Below are 21,077 nucleotides of genomic sequence, written 5' to 3'. Positions count from 1 at the left end.
TCTCCTGTACACCCCTGGGATTTCCCATGGGATGAGGGATCCCAAGCTCCCCCAGGTCATGGGACAAGGGGATTTGGGATCCCCCTCCTGCACACCCCAGGGGTTCCCATGGGACGGGGCTCCCGGGTCGCCGCCGTTGCGGGGTCACCGCACCCCCAGCCTGTGTGACCCCAGTGCAGCCCAGGCTGCAGCACGCCCTGAGGTGAGGCAGCAGTGCCATTTCAGCACTCCTCAGTACCAAGCGGAACTCCTCTGAAGCCCACACTTGGTTCCTGAGCGCTGCAGGCGGGCACGGCTCCAGCTCCCTCGCACATACCTGAACCAGCACATATGGCCCGCTCTCACTGCCAACAAAACGAAATGCAAGAGTTTCACAGGAGAGAATTCTCGCTCAAGGATTAAGGAGTCCACACTTAACGAGTTGCTACCCTGAGAATTATTGTTATATTTTTTTTTTTTCATTTTTTTAAAGGGCTAATGCTTCTACGCCAACAAAATGAAATGCAAGAGTTTCACAGGAGAGAATTCTCACTCAAGGATTAAGGAGTCCACACTTAACGAGTTGCTACCCTGAGAATTATTGTTACATATTTTTTGTTGTTTTTTTAAAGGGCTAATGCTCCTAGATAATATTAATGTAAATTATACGCAAAGGAAAAACTTCACCAAACGATCCTCATTCCCACCCAAAATCCAGATCACCACCTTGAGGACAGCTCTCCTTGGTTGGAGAGCTGGATTAAAACAATCACAGTATAAAATAAGACATTTCATCTTGCTCTTTGAGTCAAACCCCTGAGCCAACATCCCCCCCATTTCCCTCCCAAGGCCAGCAGCAGACCCAGATTTCCAGAATTTTCTCTCAGACCATTCTGCTTCCCACCTCCCCTTTCTTTCATGATGGAGAACACCTATTTTTATGATTTGTACCAATGCACTTGGTACTTCTATGACATTTTCAACCTCTGCCTCTCAAAGTTCTTTTCAAGGGTGGCTACAAGGCACCTCACAATTTAAGATGGAAAAAATCCTGGCAGCAGCTCAGAGACAGATTCAGCTCTGCTCTGTTCAGATGAAGCCAGACCTTCCTTCTACCTGCTCTGAATTGCAAATACACCAAATTCCAGCTCCTTCTGGCTTAATAGTCCTTTGTTTTCACTTGCATTTCCTGTTTAAAATAAGTGTAACATCGTTCCCACTTTGGTAATGATCCCTCAAATATTAAATAAATGGCAGCAAAGGCTCCCTGTTATTTTCTGCCTGTTACATCTCTCCTGCAGGAATTTAGAACCTCCTGACAACACTCGTCATATGGGGAGTACGTTCAGGAGGAAATTTCATGGAAGGCAGGCAATAATTGTGGGATTTAAGCAACTGAACTCTGCATTTCCACGCAGTGAGGAATATCATTACGTGCAGGATACCCCCGGAGTTTTGTCTCTCTTTTATCACCATCAGAAGAGAGCAGCACCAGAACTGCACCAGGAACACCTTTGGATCCAGCAGCAGATGGCTGAACATCCAGCAGCAGTGAAATGCCACCGAGCCACGGCTAAAAATTCCTCCCCAGCAGCACCTTGGGGCCCCTTTTGGGCACCTCCCCGCTGAGCACCCAGCATCTCACACTGCTCACTGCCTTCTGCAAGAGACTGCCCTGCTCTGCACCAGCCCCTGCCAGCCCTGGCGGGACAGAGCTCTGGCACATCCCAGGCTGCTCCTGGGAACGTGCTGGATGGCAGTGGCCCCGCAGGGAGCAGGAGCTGTGCACATTGTGCCTCTGCACCACCACAAAGGGGGGTTAGCTGGGATTTCTGGCAGAGGCACAGCCCCTGATCCCCAGAGCACGCCGCAGAACCCAGAGTCAGAACCCAAACCCTTCCCCAGCACGGAACAGGCACCGCCAGGCGCAGAGCGCCGACCCTGATGGGCACAGGGGCATTTCCAGGCGTCCAGGGGAACGAGCACGCTGCTCCTCTGGGGCTGTGGGACCCACGGGGCTGGGAGGAACCAACCCTGAGCGCTGGCCACACGTCCCCGTTACTTACGGTTGAGAGGCAGGCTGGCATTGGTCGTCCCTAGCTTGTTGGCAGCGACACAAGTATAGTTGCCAAAGTGCTCTTCTGTCACATTGGTAACAGTAAGAAGGGATCTTGTACTATAATTTTTAATAGTGATTCCTTGTTGACCATTGATCAGTCTAGAAAGCAAAAAGAAAATGTCTATAACTCATATACCACAACCAAGATTTTATTTATTTTTTTTTTTCACAGGTTCTTTCCTGCTTTCACAGACAGCCCCGGGAGCACGGTGAGCTCTTTGCAAGCTGCCAGTGCCTGTGCTGAGCACAATTCCCGGCACTCTGGGGAGCCCTGGGGCTGGGGGTGCTGAGGGGAACAGCGCTGCCTGCCTGTCCTGCAGCTGAGAGAAATGAAACACCCACAGCCCCTCCTGCCTGGAGGAGCGGGGACACAAACCCCTGGATGCAGAGCTTGGGTTTTAAACTGGGCAAAGCCAACTGGGAATTGAAATACCCTCCCTGGGGCAGCAAGGACCCTGGTAAGTCTTTCTAAGAGGGTCTTTGTCATTTCAAGAGGGTCTTTTCAGCCTCTGGAGTTTGTGGTGTGCTTTCACAGCTCTGGCTGGCGGCAGGTGAGGATTCGGAGCCAGGATTGTGACCATGGTTTTGTTGCTGGGGTTCTACAGCTGCAAATGAGCCTCGCAATTAGGGAGAAAATGCTTCAGCAGCACTGCTGAGGCAGCAGCCTGGCAGGAACAGGTAATGAGGCACAGAAAAAAGCCAAATCAGGACTCTTCTCGCCCAGCTTTGAGCTTCCCACCCCAAATTCAGAGGAAAAATGCAGGTGTGTGGATACTGCTCCCAAAGCCATGTCAGGAGCATTGCTGGGCACCAGGACAAAGCAGGAGAATCAACTTTAATGATGTTGTCGTAGGCAAACCACGTCCGATCAAACAAGGAGACGAGAAGGGGAGCCGTGTTATTAAAAACTCGCTACAGTTATTACTCATAATTCCTTCTATTTCCCATAAGGAGCAGGGGTTTGGATTAGGAATGCAATTTTTGTCTGCTATATTGAAGGATATGATCATATATCCTGGGAATTAATGCCATCTTCCACCGTTCTGTCCTAAAACCTTGGCAAATCTGTCATTAATTGCACTTGTGCAGGTTGTGGACTGAACACTGCTCATTGCTATGGGAGTGCCTCTCTTCCCATCAGAGCCTGCAGGTGCTGCTCACACGGGGATTTCTCCTCTCTGGGCAGGTTGTGTTGCTGTGAAGGACCCTGCTCTTCCAGCCCAGGGCCGGGGAGGGGATGTGCCACGCCCCATGGGCATGAAAACACAGAAAAATGGGATTGCAGCGCCTGCTTTGGGATGAACACTGCTCTTGGAAGATTCCCCTTTGGTCCAGAAAGAGAAAACTTCTGTGCCAGGTGGAAATTTGCCCTTTCAGCCTTTGCACGTGGATGTTCTCCTCTAAACCCACCACTGGCTGTCCCTCTGCTTCCTGCCTCTCCTGCAGAAAATTCCATAAGAGTTCCTCACTCCCAACCCCCCTGCCGTGCTGCTCCCATGCACAGGTGCCCAGAGCAGCCCCTGGATCCCTGGCAGTGCCCAAGGCCAGGCTGGACACTGGGCTGGAGCACCTGGGACAGTGGAGGTGTCCCTGCCATGGCAGGGTGGCACTGGGTGGGATTTAAGGCCCATTCCAGCCCAGTCTGGGATGCTGTGGTTTGTATCAGCTGCTTCCAAGCCAGCTCCACACTTCTGGCCCAGAGTTTGAGCTCCACCATCTCCATTTCAGCTGTAAGGTTCACCTCCTTTTTTCCCCGGAAAATACGGAGTGCTGGGATCTCCGGCGTCACCACGCCCTGTCCCAGGTGACATCTGCCTCCAAACAGCTGGGAGTGCCTGCCTGCTGTGACCTGCTGTCCCCAGGGGTGCCAGCTCGGGGCCCTCCCCTGTCACTGCCCCCACATCCCTCCCTGGAGCCCTGCTGGGAAGGGGCTGGCACTGAGGCTCAGGGCTGGAGGTCCTGCAGCAAATGGGGCTGGGCAGGGATGCAGAGGGATGAGCACACAATTCCCAGAGCAGGAGCTGGCCAGAGCTGCCCAGGGGTGTCCCTGTGCAGCTGAAGGAGCACAAACTCTTCCTGGGGAATTCGCTGCTTGGTGCACGGCTCAGAACTGAGCTCTCATTTATATTTATTATATAATCATTTATTATATAATCATTTATTATATAACCATTTATTGCTGGGCCTCACCCAGTGACTGTCAGGCTGCAACAGCATCCTGGGGTGTGCACAACAGAGCTATTGGGTGTACAACAGCATTCTAGGTGTGCACAACAGAGTTATTGGGTGTACAACAGCGTTCTGGGGGTGTACAACAGAGTTACTGGGTGTGCACAACAGAGTTATTGGGTGTACAACAGCGTTCTAGGTGTGCACAAGAGAGTTCTGGTGGTGTACAACAGAGATATGGGGTATACAACAGCATTCTAGGTGTGCACAACAGAGTTATGGGGGTGTACAATAGCATTCTGGGTGTGCACAACAGAGTTACTGGGTGTGCACAACAGAGTTATGGGGTGTACAACAGCATTCTAGGTGTGCACAACAGGGTTATGGGGTGTACAACAGTGTTCTGCTTGTGTGCACAACAGCGTTCTGGGGGTGTACAACAGCATTCTGGGTGTGCACAACAGAGTTCTGGGTGTGCACAACAGAGTTATGGGGTGTACAACAGCATTCTAGGTGTGCACAACAGGGTTATGGGGTGTACAACAGTGTTCTGCTTGTGTGCACAACAGCGTTCTGGGGGTGTACAACAGTGTTCTGGGTGTGCACAACAGCGTTCTGGGGGTGTACAACAGCACTGTGCGTGTGCACAACAGCATTCTGGGGGTGTACAACAGCACTCTGGGTGTGTGCAGCCCCCGCCTGCACGCTCCTTCCCCTTTGCCCTGTGCCACTCCCCCAGGGAGGAGCGAGCCCCTCCTCACTGGGATGGCTCCCAGGCATCCCCCGTGCCCCAGTGCCAGCCCCAGCCCTGCTCTGCCTCCATCCCAGAACACCTGCACTGTGCCATAATTGATGAAGCCATGATAATGAGCTTTGTCATTCCAAATGTAAGTCTTGTTTGCTTTGAGAAGGAAAAGGGAATTAATACTTTAATATTTCATTCAGGTGACTTTTGGGCTTCTTCCCTGCGGCTGTTTAATGTCTGAGCTCTAATTTCTGTGAGCCCAGAGCACAGCCTGAGAGCAGACTGGGTTCAGAGCTGGCACAGGGAAGCCACTGGGCTCTCCACAGGGGATCCCCAACAATCTTCCAAGCCCATAGCCCATTTCTGACACCCCATCCCTGGAAGTGCCCCTGGATCCCTGGCCAGGCCTTGGAGCACCCTGGCACAGTGAAGGTGCCCTGCCCATGACAGGGGATTGGGGTGGGATAAACGTTAGGATCCCTTCCAACCCAACCATGTGATGTTTCTAGGACAATTTTGAGATGCTTTCATTAACTTCTCCCCCAAATTTTCTCCAGCTCTCCCCACCCTGTGCACCAGCACCTGGGGGAAGTTACTGAACAGAGCTCCTGGGAAGTCAGTGATTAGCAGAATCAGCCCTCCCTGCCTCAAAGAGCAATAACTTTGACTCAGTGCAGTCTGTTACTGCCTCTGTGTTTAGCTTTAATGGTTATTTTATGATGAGGTGATCCCTGGGGTCTGGGAATGGTACGTTTGGATTCACATCAATCTCAGTAACAACAATGCAATTTCCACCCCCAAAAGCCTTGTTTCAGACACTGCACGCACAGTTATGATTGCAGGGCTCACTCCCACTGCTAATTTATTGAACAATCCATCCAGATTCCTAAGAAAGAGGAGTCCCAGCCCAAGAGTATCTGACAAAAATGGGATCCTCTCTATTGTGTTAGCTGAGAATCCAGCAGGGTGTGCACTCCCAGGGAGCAAATTCAGCCGTGGAGCACAGCTGCAAATTGTCTGCAGGGTACTGGAGATGCTCCCGTGGGCTCCCCTGAGAGCTGAGCCTTCTCAGCTCTGCACCGTGCTGTGCTACCAATGCTCACCCCGAGCTGGCTGCCCCTCATCCTCAGGCAGAGGGGAGACATTGGATCCAAAACCAGCAAAAAACCCACCCCTGGTTGTTTTCCCCTTTCCTGCAAGGGATGGGGCTCAGAGATCCCCAGCAAGGACCCCCTGAGCTGGAAGGGACCCCCAAGGCTCAACAGAGCCCAGCTCCTGCAAGGATGGAGCAGTGGATTTAACCCAGTGTTTGAGCAGCAAGACCCAGCAGGACAGAGCTTTTCCTGCTGAGCTGAAACTCCCACCAGAGCAGGAGCAGGAGCAGGAGCAGGAGCAGGAGCCCAGCTTGGGTGTCCTGAAATGCTCTGCTTTGCCTCTCCTGCTGCTGCCATGGCACTGGACGTGCTCAGCAGGGAGGAGTTTGGGCAGAGCTACAAACAGAAGGGTGATCAGCGTGCTGGGAGCTGCTAATTGAACCTGGAGTGCCAAAACCTGCTCTGAAATCTTCCCACAGAAAGGGTGTTTGTGCTGCAATGGCCCCAGGATGGGCACAACTCAACACAGCCACGAGCAGCCGTGAAATGGGATGCAGATGGACCTCACAGCACAGCAGAAACATTCCTGGTCCTTACAGGAAAGATCAGTTGAAGAGAAGCTTCAGGATATGGTGGGATGCCATGGCTCAGCAAAGAGGGAGGACAGCAGCTCGTGCTGCAGGAGGGGAGCAGCTGAGGAAGGAGCTGACAGATGGCTTTCTGTGAAAAAGGGTCATTAATATTCTCCTGCCAGCTCCCAGGTTTAATGGGATGCTCGAGCTGACAAGCCCAGCACTTGGAAGGTGGGAAATTCCCAAAGCTTCCCAGCTACAAGGGACAATATCCACCTGCTTCTGCAGCAGCGTGTGAGCCCAAGAGAAACGAGCTCCTGCAAAGCCCAGAGCTGAAAACCAAAATGTCCTGCTCCAAAGAAAACACCTCCTGTTTGACAAGCTGCCTGTGGAACAAGGGGGCTCTGCAGAGATGCTGCTGCTGACCCAGAAGGGCCCACACAAGCCCAGAACACACGGCCAGGCTTTAGGGTTCAGTGTCCCCCTGATCCCCTTGGCTGCAGCGACCTGCAGAGCTCACCCAGGGAGCACAACCAGGGCACCCCTCACTCTGCCTCAGAGCCGTGCTCTCACAGGTGAGGAGGGCAAATTGAACAGAAATCCTTTTTGCAGCTTGTCCCAGTGCTTTTCTGGCTGCCACCCTTCAAAGGCTGCAGCTCCTGCAGCTCAGCCATGGCAGGCTGTTGCACTGCACTCTGACAGAACAGGAGCCACGGCCACGGGGCAGCCCCAAGCACTGCTGCTGGAGCTGGGCAGGCTGGCATGGGCACCCCGGGGCAGCCCCAGCCCGGCAGCAGCCCTGGCACACGGGGGGTGGGCGAGCAGTGGCTACTTACTTCCTCTCTCCTCTGTACCACTCAAAGACCGGGGCAGGCACTCCTGCACCTTCGCACCGGATCAGGCCGTTCCCTCCAAGCATCACACCGCTGGATTTAAGTTCCTGAATTGTGGGGACAACTGAAAAATAAGAATTGTGAAAGAAATGGACATTGGCATCTGGATAGGCAGGTCACCCAGCTCCTCTCGGCCCTCTTCTCCAGCTTGAGCCACGTTCAGCACTGCTCCAGCAGAGGGAAACTGTCCCACACTGCACATCCTGCTCCGTGTGCCTGGTGGGAAACCCAGCTGAGACATGGGGAGACAGCAATCCTGCAAAAAGCTGCTTTTCAGCTCCCCAGCACAGCCCGCAGCTAACAGCACTCTTTAATTAGCTACCAGTGTTTAACTCCTGAGCACTGGAGGGGCACAGGAGCCCCCAGCACTGGGGGACCCTGTCACTGCGAGGGTCTGGCAGGTCCCCAGGGCCAGCACCCTGATCTGCACTGCCTGCACACACCCCCAAACCCTTGAGACCTCAAACTAACAGAGTAAACCTCCATAATGATGAGCCAACCACAAATATCACAGAAAAGTGCCTCTCCCATCATTCCACCGCATGTGGAGTTGTTTCAGTAAGTGCATTTTGTCTTTTTAAATAGCAAACATTGTAAATAGTAATAAACTTTTTGAGCTTAGAACTACAGACACAAATAAAGATGAAAAGCAATTGTCAGGTTTTCCAGTTGCCAGCAGAAGGAACCGCCAGCTGAAAATAAAACACAGCAAATTCCTCAGGAAAGAGATTATCAAAGGCAACAACTGCCTCCTCCTGGAACTTTTTACATTCTCTGGTTTTAAACAATAATTTATGTGCCTCATCAAAACGCTGTAAAAACCAAACCACACAGCTTATAAATAAAAATCTGTTTATTTTTTCCCGAGCAGCTCTCCAGATGTTGCTCTAAGGTGTTTATGGACACGTGGAGCTCTGCCTGCCTCGCTCTGCTCCCCTCACGTCACGGTGCTGCTCCCCCAGCCCGGAGCCAGGAGCTCCTCAGGAGCCCTGGCTGAACCACCCGAGTGCTGCAGGGCCCTGGGACCACCCCAGCTGAGCCTGGCCCTGCCAGGAGCTCCCAGACAAGCTGGGAAGAAATCCCAGGAGGTGCTGCCTTGCGTTGAGGCCAGGATGGAGCTGGGTGGTGGCCACAGGAAGCCCCAAAGTGCTGAGTGACCCCCAGCCATCCCCACCCTCCTCCTGGCACACCCCAAGGGATGGGGTGGGAATACCTCACTGAAGCACAGGGGATTTTGGAGAGGCTATTTCCACATCTGGTGCACACCTGGTTTCACCTGAGTGTGGATTGATTATGGATGGGCACAGCTACCAGCTCTGTAGCTGAGCATTGCTGTAATTACAGTAAACTGTTTGATACCCCGTGAAATCGCTTTGTAAATCTGAAATACTCGATGTCTGAGCACTGCTAAACCCTTGTGCAGCCTTATCTCTGCATCCCTGTCCTTTGCACTGCCTCCTGCATTCCCAGATCCTGTGTGCATCATCCCAAACCCTTCTGAGGGATCTTCCTTTGTGTGCTTTACCCTGGCAGTGCCCCTGCACCCAGCTCTGCAAAGCCTCCTGTCCCCAAATCCAGGGCAAACCCTGCCTGCGCCAGTCCTTGGCAGGTCTTTAATGACAGGTTGGAATGTTTCCTGTGAGCCTGCAGGGCAGTGACAGCCTCGTCCCCCCTCCCAGCACGGCCGTGTCCCCCTCTCACAGGAAGGGAATCTGCTGGGAGTGCAGCTGCCATGGCCAGGGACAGCAAACACCCCCAGCAGCCAGCACAACCCCTGATTTTAACTCAGCTGGGAGCGGGAGTTTCAGCAGGGTTAAAGCAGAGCTGCTTCTCCCCCTTCCATCCTCCTGGGGTTAAAGCAGACTCTCAGACAGGCAGACTCAGCCCCTGCCTCCAGCTCCCTCATGCAATGATTACACAAACCAATCCATAAATCCATCAGCTTTCACCCAGCAACATGAACAATCGGGGGGGAGAATACATGTACAAGCAATTTGCATGAGTCCTTCATAATCTGCATAAGGAAGCACACAGATTGTTTTTGCTGCTCCATAAAAGCAACAGGGACGGGTGAAACATTCCCACCCCTTCCCTCAGGCTGTGTGAGATGTGACCGCTGGAAGAGTAGGTAAGAGATGAGTGAAGGCTGAGTCACGTCCCAGGCTCCTGTTCTAAGAGGCACCACCTTGCTGCTTCCCCCCGAGCCTGCTCACCTTCTCCTTGGTGTTTTGGGGATATTTTTGTCTTGCTTGGCTGGCTGTTTTTTACACAAAAGCAGAACGTCCCTGACAATGTGTTTCAGGATGAGCTGGTGCATAAAAGCCTGCAGCTTACTGCTGCTTCATGGGCAGCTGGGACGGGGATGCCAGCTGCATCCCAGCCCCAAATAACAATTCCAGGCTCTGCTGCTGGCTTGGAAACTACTGGGAAACTTCTGAGGAGGAAATTTTCTCAGATCTCCCTTTGAGGAGGATTTCAGCTTCTGTTTGTTCGGAACAAGAATTGAAATCAATATTCTCTGCTCCAGGAAATCCCTGGTTAGTGCAGGCATGGAAACACAAAGCGGAGATTGTTGGAGCCACCATCTCCTGGATTTATCACTGTCAGCTTATTTTATGGCTTTTACCCTAAAGACAAATTGTGGGATGCACTTGTGTTCCTGGAGCACTGATTAGGGAGCCAAAATCCCACCAGACTCGGAAGCCTGAGCAGCTGCAGGCGGGATCCCACACCCCAAACCCGCTGCTCACACTGCCCAGGTCTGCCCTGGAATGGGCAGAGACAAACAACCCGGGGCAGAAATCTGGTTAGAAAGAAGCTGAGGCTGAAGGGAGGTGTGGGACGGGTGAGACTCCAGCTCCAGCCCTCCCTCAAACTCCCCCAGCTGAAGCTTCCCCTCGAGCAGGTGTGAGGGGAGGGATTCCTGCTGAGCACCCCATCATAAACAGCAATAAACAGCCAGCGAGGAAATAACACCTTGGCTCAAAGAGAGCGAGCAGGAGGAGGGAGGGAAGGCGGGAGGGGAAAGCTGAGAGAGGCTGCAGGAGGAGGGAAGGGGTGCCAGCCCCCCACAGCTCCCAGGGCAGCTTTTTCCAGACAAATCAACAGCCGAGTGAGACACTGCAATAAAACCTAACAGGGATCTTAACAAGAAAACCTGCTGTAAAACTAATAATTTAAAATGTATTTGTCATTTCTAGGTCTCCTAAACAACGGTTAAATAAAATGATAGAGGGAAAATGTGATTATCTGTGTCTGTCGGCAGGCTGGCTCCTGTGACTCAGATCCGGAGGTTTTTGTCCCCACAGTGGCTCCTTGTTCAATCCCCTCCCGTGGCTCATCCCTGCCGAGCAGGGCACTTCAAATAAAGCCTCATTTCTGCCTGGGGAATGAGTTACAGGAACTGCTTCATGGCAATTTCCCTGAGAGCTGCGAGTGCCTTGCTGGGAAAGGCTTTGGGGTGGGAGCTCGGGGCGCAGCTCTGCGCAGCGCTCCCGATGTCCTGCACGCCTGTCCCCGTGGGCATGGCTGGGAGGACAGCTGGCCCTGGCCACAGCTCCCACGCATTGTCCCCAAAGCCACAGATCTGTGCATCCCACAGGAGGGGTCTGGGCAGAAGGGTGGGAGGGAGGAGAACTGGGCACAGCACGCCCCGGAGCTGGTGCCAGGTGTGCCCAAGGGCTCGGTGTCACCACCAGGGACACACACAGGTGTCACCACCAGGGACACACACAGTGTCACCCCACACAGAGCAGCGTCCAAGGCCAGGCTGAACAGGACCTGGGCTATGGCTGGGGTCCCTGCCACGGCAGGGGTGGCATGAGATGGGGTTTAGGGTCTTTCCCAACCCAAAGCAGTCCCTGGTTCTGACTCTGCACATCTGAGCTCCCCAACAGCCTCACATGGAAACCCAAACTTAACCCCTGAGTTCTGCTCAAAACCAGCCCAGAGACCTGCTGGACCTGCTCCCCCCCCAAGTCCAAAGGAAGAGTTAGACCCATGGCACCCCAGGCACAGGGAGTGCTCCAGATCCAGCAGGTTTCCTCTTTTAACATTTTAATGAGCTTCGGGACTTTTAGGCACATTAGTTATGTTGCCCTAATTACTCATTATAATTCTAATGTGCATTTTATATTTAATTACAATGCTTATAAAGATTTGGTATGGACAGTAAATTATTATAACTAGCATGTGCATAATGATTACGAGCTGAATTTATTAACTTTTACACAACCATTCAGGTCTGGAAACTTCCAATTTCACCTTTGCGAGCCCCCATATTGTCTGATTAAACCAACATTTCTGTGGCATTAATTGTAAATGTCAAGGCAAAAAAAAGATCTTTTATTTTCCCTGTTTTCATCAGCTTTTAATTTGGCATCCTAATGCCATCTTTTGTTAGTGAAATTGCTTTCCAGGGTGTTAAGATAAAAAATTCCAGGTAAGAGAACGGGTTTTCTGAGATGTGTTTTGTGCTCAGAAGAACAGATATCAGCAATATTCAAATATATTCTTTTCTGTATATGCACCCTCCGAGTGTTTTACCAACGCAGTAACAAGCCAGACAGTGTTACTTGTACTTTAAATAATTAAGATGGGCTTTCGACACTCTGGATTATTTAATTTTTCTAATTTATTCAGCGCAGCAGCCCTCCCTCTCCCTAGATTAATGGAGTGGTTTAATAATGGCTCCTCATGTCAGAGCCTTCTCTGCCGTGCAGAAACATTTGAGAGACACGGCTGGAACAACCACTGGGCTCAGCAAGTTACAGGCTGATTTATTCCAGCTTTTCTCCATGGCTTATCAGAATCCTGGACTCACTGCCATCCTGACACACACATTTCCATAAATTGTATATGCAAACACAGGAGATGAGGGGAAGAATTCAGTCCTAGATGGAACACGGGGTCCCTTTTGAGCTTTTCACTGAATCCCAGGCTGGTTTGGGTTGGGAGGGCCCCCAAATCCCACTCCGGACCAGCCCTGCCATGGCAGGGACACCTCCCACAGTCCCAGGCTGCTCCAAGCCTGGCCTTGGGCACTGCCAGGGATCCAGGGGCAGCCACAGCTGCTCTGGGAATCCCATCCAGGCCAGGACTCCCTTTCCAATATCCCAGCTAAATGTGCCTTCCTTCAGCTTTGCCTTTCCCACTCAGGCCTTCCCTTTGCCAGCCCTGTCCTTCCAACAGGGTTGGAATTAATTGTGGATTAATTGAGCAATGGTGCCATCCCCGCGGGAGAGAGCAGCCTCAGGCATTCCCTGCCTGGGAATGTCACAGGGATGTCTGGGATGTCACAGGGCACATCCTGCCTGGGAATGTCACAGGGATGTCTGGGATGTCACAGGGCACATCCACTCCCCAAAACGTGCTGCTCCCTCAGCCCAGCTCATGGATTGCACTGGATCCCCCAAATCCCTGCCTGCTGTGCCATTTCTGGGTTTGGACAGGAAACCTCCCTGTGCTGAGCACAAAGCTTGAAACCCACGGGTGATTGGTATGTGGGTGGAAAACACCAAAATCAGCAGCGCAAAATAATACTTAATAAATCATGGGCTGCCAGACAAGAACGCTGGACAATCTGTTTTACAGGTATGTCAGGCATAAAAACAAGAGGAAAGAACTTAATGAAGCCTCCCAAAAAGCAGCAAAGCAAACAAAGACCTAGAGGGAGCTGCAGAAGAGCAGGCAAGTTGCAAGAAGTGCTTTGTGCCTCTGTCCCCTGGGGTTATCTCACCGCTGCATCTCTTTAATCCCGTTATTTTCCAGCAAAGCGATGTTCTCCCCCATCCCCTCTGAGGCAGCCCTGTGAGTGCAGTGTGATCCCCCATTAAAGGGGCTGCTCTAGCGTGGGAGCACAAACCTTCCTTGAGATGCCCCAAGGGGAGCATCCAGCCACACGCTGCTCGTGTCCCTGCACTGGGATCTGGATCCAGCACGGACTGGGAGCACTGGGCACCAGAGCCAGGGCTGCTGGAGCCCCGGGGCAGGGCAGGCTCCCCACTCTCAGCTGGGTCAGGGGGGTTTAGGGTGGATTTGGGGATAGGTTCATCCCAGAGGGTGCTGGCCCTGCCCAGATGCCTATCCCAGGGAATGGGCACAGCCAGAGCTCCAGGAGGGTTTGGACAGAGCTCCAGGGATAACCAGGGTGGGGTTTGGGCTGTCTGTGCAGGGGCAGGGGCTGGATCCATGATCCTGTGGGCCCCTCCCAGGTCAGGACAGTCCCTGCTCTGTGGTTCTGCCCCAGCTGCCTGAACTCTCCTCTCTCCTGCCCCGCCCTATGATGAGGACATCCCTCCTGCCCCAGGGGGATGCTCCAGTGAGCAAACCCCTCTGCTCCGGGCACTTCCCACCGGCAGGAATTTGGGAACCTGAGCGGGACAAGTGGGACAGGAGCACCTGAGACCCCGGAGGCCCCTGGCCAGCAGCACCCTCACCAGGAGGTGACCAAGCCACGCTGGACAGACACAACCCCTCGGTGCATCTGCACCCCAGAACCGGCACCTGCGCCGGGGCTGGCAGGGAAAAACCAGCCTCAGCAGCCCCGAGTGGCACTGAGGGACAGGGAGCAGGGACGGGGACACCTCACACAGCTGGGCCAGCCAGCAGGGAGAGCTGGCCCCCAGCCTGGCTGGGAACACACAGCGCTTTGCCTCTGCTGCTTCCCTCCCTCCAGGGAAGGTAACAGCAATGGACTTCAGCCGATTCCAGGAATTACTAAGTAGATCTCTTGGCAGCAAAGCTGAGAGGAAAATGAGCTCCAGCAGGCTGGTGGTTTTCCAAGGAGAGAAAGTTTGGAACCAAGGAGCGGTTGGTTTGAGGGTGGGTGGGGAAGGCAGGCAGAGCCCTGGTGCAGTCCCACCGCAGCAGGGAGGGCAGGCAGGAGACACCGAGGGCAGGACAGACCCCCAGGGGCACTTCCTGGGGAAAAGGACCCTGCTGGGTCCCCCTGCACAGTGCTCCTGCCCCAAACTCCCACCCTGCAGCTCTCAGATGAATTCATTGCCCTCACCTGGGATCACAACCAGCCAGGAGCCCCAGAGTGCCCCCAGAATGGTCACCTGTGGCAAACCACTGGAACAGGGCCAGGCACTCTTGGGCACAGCTGGAGCACCCCAGGTGCAGGGGCACAGAGGGATGTGGCTCAGCAGAGCTGCAGGAGGTGATTTACTGGGGTGCACTGCAGCACCGAACGTGCACCACAGGAGGGAGGAGGAACCAGCTCCAGCCCAGCTCTGTCACGGCCCAGGCTTGCAATAATCAGCCAGAACTGCACAAAGCAGATTTGGGGGTGGTGAGACAGAGCTGGGAGACTTTGCTTGAGGGAGACGTCAAGGTGCTCTTGCTCATTTTCATTTTAGAGGCTGGCAGTGTGAGTGCTGACGCCTGGACTGAGCCCTCAGGTCCTGCCCTTCCCCTGCCAGGGTGGGAATCTTGTGGTCTCGGAGGTGCTGGGATAATTAAGCACCAGCCCAAATTTCTTCACTCGTGTCTGTGGATAAACACGTTGTGTTTAAACTGAAATCCATTATTCAACACAAAGGGGGAATCAGAAATCATGCTGTCATTGGCTCCCAGCAGTAATGAAATCCCCAGATCCACACTGAGCTCCAAAAGCAAGGAAAGGCCTGGCACTGGAATTTGGGAAGAGAGCTCAGAAGGCAGAGGCAGAGCTGTTCTGCAGGGAAGGGAGCCCATCCAGCTCGGCTGTGATTTGATCCACCAAGGCAGCCAGGTGAGCCCTGCCGAGGCCAGCACTCATTACTGCTGTATAATAAATGGAAGCATAAGTCACAGTTAGCACTGAACAGATTGTTTGGGGTTGCAAAGACAGCAGCTGTCACAGCTTGACAGCTTTCTTGTTAGTGAATCAGCTTTCCTGACAGTCTTTTTGATTGAAAACCCCTGTTCCCTGACAGAGTGTTGGAGCTGATGTACATATGTAGCTCATGAAGAATGAGAGGGAGCCATGAAAGGTCTCGAAGCTCTTGCTCTGTATTAAAAGAAGTGCAGTTTACACGAAGGGAGGGCTTGGCTGGCCCTCCCCATCTGCCTGGCAGATGTGAGCTGATGGGAAGGGCTCAGCTCTGCTGGAGGTGACAGTGGCACACCCGAGCCACGGCCCCAGGGCTCTGCTGAAGGCAGGAAAGCTTTCACTCCGGTGAGAGTCTGTGCAATAAAAAATAAAACTGCAGGTGAAAATGAAGCTGAAAAATCCCCCTGGGTGTGGCTCTGGCAGGTGTGCCCAGGCCTCCCCAGCCCACTGGGAGAGGCGGTGCTGGGCACCAGGAACACGCCAGGCTCCCCCAGGGGATGGGCTCTTGTCCTTGGGACAGCCCCTCCCCTCCAAGGATGCCACTGTTCCTCAGGAAGGCGCAGCAGATCCCGAGCACACACCTGGCTGCACACCTGGCTTTGCCTGGGGGCTCCCTGCTCAGGAAATTGCTGCCTTAGAAACAGCTCCTGACTTCTCCCTTTCCCAGTACTCTCTTGTATTGTGTTTGCGGGGTTCCCAGGTGAAGGGAGGAATGATGAATCTGACTTCATGTTCTTAGAAGGCTAATTTATTATTTTATGGTCTATATTATATTAAAGAATGCTATACCTAGCTACACTAAAGAATACTAAAGAAATACAGACAGAAGGATAGAAAGATATTAATGAATCTGCCACTGTTCCTCAGGAAGGCGCAGCAGATCCCGAGCACACACCTGGCTGCACACCTGGCTTTGCCTGGGGGCTCCCTGCTCAGGAAATTGCTGCCTTAGAAACAGCTCCTGACTTCTCCCTTTCCCAGTACTCTCTTGTATTGTGTTTGCGGGGTTCCCAGGTGAAGGGAGGAATGATGAATCTGACTTCATGTTCTTAGAAGGCTAATTTATTATTTTATGGTCTATATTATATTAAAGAATGCTATACTAAGCTACACTAAAGAATACTAAAGAATGCTGAAAGGATACAGACAGAAGGCTACAAAGATATTAATGAATCTCGGGACTCTCTTTAGAGTCCGACACAGCCTGGCCCCGGCTGGCCAATGAGTCAAGATGGTCTATATTATATTAAAGAATGCTATACCTAGCTACACTAAAGAATGCTGAAAGGATACAGACAGAAGGCTAGAAAGATATTAATGAATCTCAGGACTCTCTTTAGAGTCCAACACAGCCTGGCCCCAGCTGGCCAATGAGTCAAAACAACCCACATGAAACAATCACCTGTTGGATAAACAATCTCCAACCACATCCCAAAGCAGCAAAACACAGGAGAAGCAAGTGAGATAATATTGTTTTCCTTTTTCTCTGAGGCTTCTCAGCTTCCCAGGAGAAGAATCCTGGCAAAGGGATTTTTCCAGAAAATGTGACTGCCACACTCTTGGCCACCGGTCCCACCAGGTGCAGAAGCAGCAGAACACGTGGATGATGACACCCCTGACATTTCACAGCATTTTGTTCCAAATGCACTGCAAATGGAGCATTCAGAAGGGAATGTTTCCAAGTGAACTGCACTCTCCCAGTCCAGCAGCGACTCTCACAATCAGGAGCCAGAACCACGGGGGCTGTGATGTTCCTGGCCATGCCTGGAGGCACCACCTTCCATCACAGAGCCTGGGCTTGCTCCATGCCTCTGAGCTGCAGAAAAGGTCACTCCAGCCTCAAAACACTTTGGTTTTATCTGAGGAGAGCAGAAGAGAAGCAGCTTCATGGATTCTGATGCTGAGGAGTGATGCTGGGAGCTTGTCCTGCCTTTTGCATTCACAGCACAGCTTTGTTTTAAACCATAAAAGCAAGAGGAGACTTCTCAAAGCTCCTGTAGCTCCCATCTGCTGCTCCACCACACCTTTGCTACCACAGCAGGTATTTGAACCCCAGGCAAAATCAGGTTGTAACAATGTCATTATTACAGCACATTCCTAGTGCAGAACCATTTCAAACTGCAATTGCTGGGATTAAAAAAAAAAAAATAAAATAAAAAAATCAAGGGATGGAGAGTTGCAGGAGGCTGCCACTGCTCAGAGCTGGCTTTCTGTGGCCCCAGCAGCTGCACTCAGACCCCTGTGACCATCACCTCAAAGGGCTCAGCCCGGCCCCACAGAAGCCAGGAACAATGCAATTACAGGGAGAAATATTGCTTTGCAGTCTGTTGACTATTAGGACATATTTTAAGTAATTGTTTTTCGCTGAAGAGTGATCTGGGCAGGGGAACACTCCTGGAAGCTCGAGAGCTCTCCATTAATTTTGGCTCTAGCCCGGAGTCTAACACAGCTCTGCTCCAAATTGCTGCTTCAAACGCAGCAGCTCTTTAGAGATGACTCATTTCCATTAAAGCTCCCATGTTCCCGAGCTGTGTTTTGCTGGTGTTTAAGGTGGGATCACCTGGAGGCCGGAGAGCTGGCAGGGGAAGGAGGCACCTGCTGCCGGCAGGGCTCCTGCTCAGCCCCGGGCTGGGGCTCCACACCCACCCCAGATGGGATCTCAGCACCTCTGAGGATGAGGGCAGTGCCCAGCAAGCCTTCAAGTGCCAAATCCCCGGAGAAGGGCACATTCTTGCTGCCCCTGGGGCCAGAGAGGCTTCAGCAGACACGGGTGTACAGAGGTGCCCAGAGTGCTGCTGGAGCCTTCCTTTGACTTTACAGTGACAGCAAGAGCAGGGCGGTAGATAAAACCTCCTAAAAACCCTGCTATGAATTTTCCTGCCCACAGATCCAGAGGCTGGTCCCACGCTTTCACCAGCAATGGCCTGAAAACTTCACAAGGTGTCTTTATAAAAACCAGCAGCAATGATATATTGATTATAGTATTTGCACCAGTTCTGGGGCAGTGTCTCACGGCTGCTCCATCATCTCACAGAATCAGGCAGGGAAAGATCTCCAAAGTCACCCAGTCCCAGCTGTGCCCTGTGCCCAGCCCAGAGCTCTGAGTGCACCTCCAGGGATGGGCACTCCAAACCTCTGCCAAGGCCTGGCCACCCTTTCCATGGGGAAACATTCCCAGGTACCCAACCAAACCTCCCCTGCCCGAGCTGCCTTTGCAGTTTCACATTTCCCAGACTCTGTGTTGCATTGGTGAATAACTCTGAGCTCCATATAAATGCCAGCAGCTCTCCTCACAGCTCAGTCCCACAGAACAATCCTTTTCCAGCCCAGAACCAAGGACGCCACTGCAGCTTCAGCCCAAAAAGTGCAAACAACAGGGAATGGAGGAGAGCAGCCTGGGAGGGTGGGACTGCAGAACCTGGAGCTGGAATTGGGCAATGAACCCCAGTGTGGGAATGGACCAAAACTGATCAAAGGGTGACAACTCGTGATCCATTTTCCATCTTGGCATAGCCCTGGACAGGTTCTTCCACTGGCCAAGGTGTATCCTTTGAGGCCTTTCAATAAATTCCCACTTTAACACTGCCCAGCCTCTGTTCCAAGCAGCCTCTCTGGGCATCAAAGGTCCTGGCACATGGAATTGGGCAATGAACCCCAGTGTGGGAATGGACCAAAACTGATCAAAGGGTGAAAACTCCTGACCCATTGTCCATCTTGGTGTAGAGCTCTGGCCAGGCTCTTGCACTGCCCAAGGTGTATCCTTTGAGGCCTTTTAATAAATCCCTACTTTATTCCTTTAGATCTGCTCAGCTCTCTTCCAGGCACCCTCTCTGGGCATCGAAGGTCCTGGCACCCTGGGGACAGCAGCACTCTCTGTCCTGGCACACCTGTGACCCTGGGCACAGCAGCACTCTCTGTCCTGGCACACCTGTGACCCTGGGGACAGCAGCACTCACTGTCCTGGCACACCTGTGACCCTGGGCACAGCAGCACTCTCTGTCCTGGCACACCTGCCCCACCCTGGCACTGCTGGCTCCCAACCAGCACCTCCTGGAAGAACAAGCAGAGGTTTCTCTTGAGGGTGCAAACCATCTCCTTGTCTTTTGGGAGATCTGAGTGCTGAACCTTCAGCTCCCTCACAGCAGCTCCCGTGGCAGTGCCAAGCTCAGTGATGGGCTGTGCCAGCCCAATGCCCCAGCAGGGACAGCAGCAGCAGCCCTGCCACGCTCCACGTGAGCCGTGCTCAGCCACGCAGAGCTTGCAGAACCTCTGCACAAACCATCCCCCCAAAAGAAATCAATAGGAATTCAAGAGCCAAACTGCACTCGAGTCTCAAACCTGAACTTACATTGTTTTAATCTGACTTCTGAAATGTTAATAAAAGCACCTGAAGGACATGAAATGACAACCATTGCTTTACAGGAGGCTTCCTTCCCCACCAGTAAGGGAAATATTTTCTTCAAAGCAGCAGCATTCTTCCTCACCAAGCAATCGAGGTGGCTTTAATTGTCAGAGCAGCTCTTATCGAATTGGTGTAAGCTGTTTTTCATTGTGTTGCTATGAGATAGCACATCACATAGCTCAGATAGGCTCTCAGTGATGAGACCAGCTTGCAAATGAGCTAAATAACAATTTAGTCCTAATGGTGACCAAAAATAACAAGATAAAACCCAAAAAGCAAAATACCCCAACTGATGATATTGTGCATGAGCAAAACCTCCAATTTCTAGGATGGCAGGAATTCTCCAAAGACCTTTATCTTATGTAAAAAACCAACAACCCAGAGCTGTTATTTGCATTGGTTTCACCTGAAATGTTTTGCTGGCAGCCCTTGACTGGCAGCTGCAGCCAAACCCAGCTCTGCTGGCCTTGATTTGAACCACAACCCAAATTTCCAGCAGGGCTGTGCTGCCCCCTGACCCCCCTCAGCCCAGTGGGCATCTCTGTGAACCCACAGCCCCAGAGACAGCTCCTGGCCATTCCCTGCTCCCAGCTGCGTGGGACGTGCTGCAGGAAATGTGTGCCCTCCATCACTGCCCTGACAGCCTCCCCAGCCTCTCTAATTGCAGCAGTATCTCAAATGTGAGACTTCTCAGGGCTGGAGCAGCTGCAGAGCATCCCATCTGCACAGCCCTGTTAGTATTGAGCAGGAGATGAGCTGGGCTGAGAGGAGAACCTGCACAGCCACAGCCCTGGGCAGAACCTGCAGAACCCACAGCCCCTGGGCAGAACCTGCACAGCCCCAGCCCTCCCAGCTGGCCACAGTGCCACTGTGCCCTGCAGGAGCCACCCCTGTCCCCAGCAATGTGTCACCAGGCTGGCACTGCACGGTGCCACTGTCCCCTGCCCAGCACGTGTCAGGGAGCAGGAGCACTGTCCCCGCTCAGGACATCAGCTCAGCTCCAGCTGTGCTCCTCTGCAGATGTTTCTGGGATAGGACATCGGCACAGCTCCAGCTGTGCTCCCCTGCAGATGTTTCAGGGTCAGGACATCAGCACAGCTCCAGCTGTGCTCTCTTGCAGATGTTTCTGGGTGGAAAGAGAAGGGAGGACACTGCATTCCCCACGCCCACAGCAGCTGGGGGAAGGAACCCCAGACAAAAGGGGACAACCCTCGGCTGCCTTGCCACAGCAAATCAGAAGTTGTGTGGCACACAGGGCAGGCTGGAGCCCTGCCCTGGGCACGGCTGG

At 52.8% G+C, this 21,077-nt stretch overlaps 1 protein-coding gene across 2 annotated transcripts in view; it reads right to left on the bottom strand.

Moving 5' to 3' along the window:
* The window catches only part of NEGR1 (neuronal growth regulator 1), a 165,373-nt gene that overhangs the window by 38,127 nt on the left and 106,169 nt on the right, over positions 1–21,077 (bottom strand). The window contains exons 5-6 of one of the 2 annotated variants that reach the window (XM_039703662.1): positions 7,515–7,635; positions 2,046–2,197 (exon numbers count right to left, since the gene is read on the bottom strand). The exons of the other annotated variant lie outside the window; for it this stretch is intronic. Of the exons in view, the coding sequence (XP_039559596.1) occupies positions 2,046–2,197; positions 7,515–7,635 (273 nt within the window). The remainder of the gene's footprint in view (positions 1–2,045; positions 2,198–7,514; positions 7,636–21,077) is intronic. 2 annotated transcript variants of the gene reach the window in all.

The sequence above is a fragment of the Passer montanus genome, unplaced genomic scaffold (assembly GCF_014805655.1).
Source record: "Passer montanus isolate IOZ18808 unplaced genomic scaffold, ASM1480565v1 scaffold166, whole genome shotgun sequence".
Taxonomy (NCBI): Eukaryota; Metazoa; Chordata; class Aves; order Passeriformes; family Passeridae; genus Passer; species Passer montanus.
The sequence above is the reverse complement of the archived record's forward strand: the minus strand, read 5'-3'. Positions and strand labels throughout refer to the sequence as shown.